The 5,156-nt window shown below is 40.9% G+C and overlaps 1 protein-coding gene across 1 annotated transcript; it reads left to right on the forward strand.

Moving 5' to 3' along the window:
* Positions 1-418: 418 nt before the first annotated feature.
* On the forward strand, positions 419-4,439 carry LOC125823361 (uncharacterized). Its single transcript, XM_049502745.1, has 2 exons — positions 419-862; positions 4,146-4,439. The coding sequence occupies exons 1-2, from the start codon at positions 419-421 to the stop codon at positions 4,437-4,439; spliced, it is 738 nt and encodes a 245-aa protein (XP_049358702.1).
* The last annotated feature ends 717 nt before the right edge of the window (positions 4,440-5,156 follow it).

Below are 5,156 nucleotides of genomic sequence, written 5' to 3' on the forward strand. Positions count from 1 at the left end.
GTTTTGGGATAAATGTTAGGATGTCTCAAACCACATCTAGTATAGTCTTATTCATGGGTGTGAGTCGCGACACATTTATGAATAGGAGGCTATTGGATGCTTAGGAAAATTCTCACTTCTTCATTCTCTTAGTCGTACCATAGAGTTTGGCTTTAGTAGGACCTTCTTCTAATTTGTGCCCGTTATTTTTCCAAGTATGGCTAATACAAGGGTGAATGCTAGGAGAAAAGGGGAAGACAATGGAGACCAAGAGATTCCTCCCCAAGTTCCACATCAAGCTCCTTCTCAAGTTTCTAATGACCCTCCAATTGGGAATGTCACTGTAGAGGAGTTTAGGGCTTCTATGCAATTATTGGTTCAAGCCTTGACGGCGCAAACCAATTGAGAGGTGGTGGCTCCGGCAAACCCTATAGGGGGAATGGGTGCTTATAGGATTAGGGAATTCTTGAGGATGAACCATCCGGAGTTTAGTGGCTCCAAGGTGGAGGAGGATCCAAATGGGTTCATAGATGAGGTGTATAAGACACTTGCTATCATGGGGGTAACTTCTAGAGAGAAAGCGGAGCTAGCCGCTTACCAATTAAAAGATTTTACCCAAATTTGGTATGAACAATGTAAAGATGCTAGGCCGGTAGAGGCGGGCCCTATAGAGTGGGAAACTTTTAAGTTGGCATTTCTAGATAGGTTCTTTCCTTGGGAGTTGAGGGAGGCTAAGTTGGAGGAGTTCATAAATCTTAAGCAAGGCAATATGAGTGTCAATGAGTATTCCTTGAGGTTCACTCTTTTGTCTAAGTATGCTCCATCTTTGGTAGCAAGTCCAAGGGATTTGATGAATAGGTTCATGACGGGGGTGTCCGATTTGGTATAAGAAGAATATTAGGCAATGCTTGTTGATGATATGGATATTTCACGCCTCATGGTGTTTTCCTAATAAATAGAAGAGTCAAAACTCAAGAAGGAGAAGGCTAGGGAGAAAAAGAGGTCTAGGGTGGATAATGATGGGTCCGATGGACATGGTCGTTCTAAGAATCAACATAAGTTTTCCAGACAAGGCTATTCCAATGCTCCTAAGTATAAGGATGATAGGGTGTCTACCCCTAGGCCACAAAGGAAAGGTAGTGAGTCCCTATGGCCCACTTGTTCTAGGTGTGGTAAAAGGCATGAGGGTAAGTGTTTGGCTAGTAGAGATGGTTGTTATGGATGTGGTGAGAGTGGCCACATGAAGAAATATTACCCAAAGGCAAAGGCAATTATAAGTGAGGGTAAGCAAGTTGCCTCTAGTGGTGCGGATTATGAGCCTCCAAAGAGGAATAGATTTTATGCTCTCCAATCCAAGGATGATCAAGAGTGATCTCCTCATGTCCTTTCCGGTATGTGTTTTATGTTTTAGAAAATTTCCAGATTTCTTGTCTTTTATGACTTGTTATGTTGGACTTGATGTTGTCCTTGTTTGAAATGATGTCTAGAAAAGCATGTGTGGGCTTACTCCCAAGGGGGAGATAGTGTGCCCATTCCATAAGGCCTTTACATGATTATGTGTTGCCATAATTTCTTTGAATGTATGTTTATGAAGATGTGTAGGCCTTGTTAGAATTGATATAATTGCATTGTATAGCCTCTTATTGTAGCATCTTTGAGTTGATGTGCATTTCTAGACACCACGAAGGTATGTTGAGCATGTTGTAGCTAGGAGATGTTAGTTCCTCCTTGGAAATAGGTATGTATGTCTCGTACATGCATTTTGAGTTGGTAGATGTAGTTCCTACTTCTTTGAGTTACATTAGGTATAATTAGCTTGGAATAGAAGTTTCCTTGGTTGGTTGTGTGCATGTAGATGTAGTGTATGCATGATGGACTGCTAGTCTAAAGTTACTTCTTTTTAAAGGTGTTTAGAAAGGTCATTCGAGGACGAATGTTCCCAAGGGGGAGATATTGTAACACCCCAGAAACTAGTAGACCAAACTAGAGCCTCAAGCTAGGGTTCTAAGGTTTGATGTATGTGATTAGAGTCGTAGATAAGACTTTCCATACTTTAAATAAGGGACTTAGTAGATGAACGTCAAGATACGTATTAGAACCCGTCGTTTAGAAGACTGTCTATGGAATGGTTTAGGGTTGCAAGGGCCTAAGCTATCTAGGTAGAATGAAAGGGAACTTGTTCTCCTAGGTGTCTAGTTGGCGATTGGGCAGCTTGATCGCCCAAGGCACTTGGCGATGCGCCAAAGGGCACTTAAGGTCGCCTAGTGGGATGTCCCCTTGGTCCTTGGTTCTAGAACAAAGGGCGAGCTATGTCATAGCTCGCCAACCTACTTGGCGAATCACCCAAAAGACCCCAAGATCGCCTAGTAAAACTACCCCATTATTGAACTTGTTGGAAAGGTAAGCCAAGGGTCCACTTGGCGAGTCGCCTAGTGCCCTTGGCGAGCCATGGGGTGCAAAGGGCTAGGTAAGATGTGAAGCCTAGTAGTTTTTTAGTTAAAAACGTTTAGGGTCCCTAGTCTTTACCAAAGTTGACCCTACATTATTCCATTCCTTTCCTAACATCTATATAAACTTATTAGACCTAAGTTTATCTCATTTAAGTCATTCAACCTAGAATCAAAAGAAAACCCATCTTCATCCTCTCCATAAAATATTTCTCTCTAAGAAGAACCTTCATTGAAAAAGGAGATAGAGCTTGAAGCTTGGGTCAAGAACAAAGTCCATTGTTGAGAGCTTGCTTTAGGGATTTGATTAAAGGAATGCTTAGCTTTTCATCTATGGGTTCTTCCACCCATAGAGTGCCCTAGAAGCCCCCAAGATTTGTGAAGAAGAACCCCAATCTAAGCTAGGGTTACTTTCAATGTATGGGTTTTAAGTGGGTATGATTCCAAAGTATTGGATACTACTCATGTATGATTAATTTAGTATTGATTTATGATATTATGAAGAATTTATGTGAATTCCTTGTCTAACCCTAATTTTCTAAGTATGTGTGTTTAGATCTTTTGATGAGAAATTGATGGTTCTTGATAGATTTTCTAGAGTTATCACCATGAATAGAACTTATCTAAGAATGGGAATATGAAGTCATGAATTGAACTAGACTTATGCATGTATGATAGAATATGAATTGAATGATTAGAATTCGGACTCTATGATGATTTATGCTTAGAATTGTCTATGATTAAGGCTTATGAATGATGTGTATTGTGATCTAGACTAGTATGTTGATGGTGGAGTAAAGCTTGAATGTAGGGCTTGAAGTCATAATGTTGATCACTAGGGCTTATAGAGTAAGTCTAATATGAGGATATAGCTTGCATGTATGTAGAATGTGAAGGTATTCTCACATAGAATGATTCTAGATTGAAAGGCTAATTACCTAAAATGAATCATGCTTGTTAGAATAGAATAGCTTGAAGTTGAGCCTTATGATTCCTTCATGTATAGTTGAATTATGTAGCTTGGGATGGTAGATCTCAAGGTAGCTTGGGGTGGTAGATCTCATGGTAGCTGGGGATTGAGGAATTAAGCTCTCCTAAGGTTAGCTTGAATTAGAATTGGTAGGATGCTTTTCATGGTAGCTTGCATTAGTAAAGGCATGGTAGCCTAGAATTGAGGATCTATACTCTCCTATGGATATCTTGACTTGGTTAGGCCAAGGCCATTTCATGGTAGCTTAGGATTGAGCTACCACACTCTCCTAAGGATAGTTTGCATCCTATTGAATGATTGCATGGTATCTAGGTTGGTATACTTGTATCCTTCCTAGGATAGCTTGGATTTAATGGTAAGGTGTTTTCCATGGCAGATAGGTCTAGCATGGTAGTATGTTATTCTTTGATAGTTTAGAATGATGAATAGTAAACATTGAGTAAGCTAGTCTAAAGGAGTACTTAGTGTGAGTGGTAGTATGGGATGCCACACATACATTGCACAAGTATGACTTGAAGCTACTTATGAAGTGTCCTCTTATGTAAGGTATGCCTAGCTTGGATTGTTGCTATAGTTGCCTTCCATGATATGATTGACTTAAGTTGATAGTTCCTTGTCAATATGTAGTAGGTCTATAGTGACACCTAGAAATGGTAAATATGAATAGGGTGACTTCAAGATATGCTTAGTGTTTGTGGTATTATAGGATTCCCCATGATGCAATACAGATTGCCCCCAAACCATTCGTTCACGAATTTCAACATATTGATGGATCATTCTCAAGGATGGAGGTTCATAGGCTTGGGAAATGCGCTTTAAAGGAGCTCCCAGCTGAGCAACACCCTGTGTGGATGATAGCTCTAAGCGTGGGAGGTCCAACGAGGCAAGGAAGAGCAAAGAGAAGTGTTGCTCCATTCGGCGAAGTGCCAGCCGCTTTGGCAACTCGCCGAACCCCTTTGGCGAAGATTCCAGGATTGCCGACTGATCCAATGAGCTGCAGAGAAAGGCTGCCTATTCGGTGAGCATGGAGGACATTCAGCGCATCACCCTTTGAGCCCCAGACCGCCGAAAGTTACAGCAAGCCATCCAAGGAGAAGCCAATGAACAGGGTTCTCGCCGAACCCATTTGGCGGATCGCCAATCCATTTGGCGAGCCCGACTTGGCTCGCCCATTGGCCCATTTTCGGGTCACTTTTGGTCCCATCGATGTAATAATGCCTAACACTATAAATAGGTGTCTTAGGGTTCATTTTAGACTGAGATTGATTTTAAATATTGTGGTTGTAAACCTAAACTCCTTGTGTGAGTGTTGAAAGCTTGGTAAGATTTTGTTGAACCTTTTTTAGAAACGAGGGTAGCTTGGGATATTGATTCCCTCGAGGTCTTTGTAAGAGTTATGTGCTTCTTGACGGATTAACGAGGTGAGGTCTTTGGGTTTAATATACCCTTAGGTTGCTCTTTGTTTCCTCTTGTTGTGTCTATCTATTTATCCAGATTTGGTACTTGTTAGGATCTAGATTGGAGGTTATTGGATTTAATACATCCTTTAGTTCCCAATTGTTTTTTATCTTGTGTCTCTTCTTCTATCTTTCTTGTTTTCCGCATATTATCGAGATTCTTCTTGTGAGAATCGTATCACCCCACATGCATTGCACAAGTGTGACTTGAGGTTACTTAGGAGTATAAGTGCTCTCATGATATGAAAACCTAGGTCTTGACTACGAAGGTGGACTATGACC

Source organism: Solanum verrucosum, unplaced genomic scaffold (genome assembly GCF_900185275.1).
Source record: "Solanum verrucosum unplaced genomic scaffold, falcon-dt-bn FXZP01000095.1, whole genome shotgun sequence".
Taxonomy (NCBI): Eukaryota; Viridiplantae; Streptophyta; class Magnoliopsida; order Solanales; family Solanaceae; genus Solanum; species Solanum verrucosum.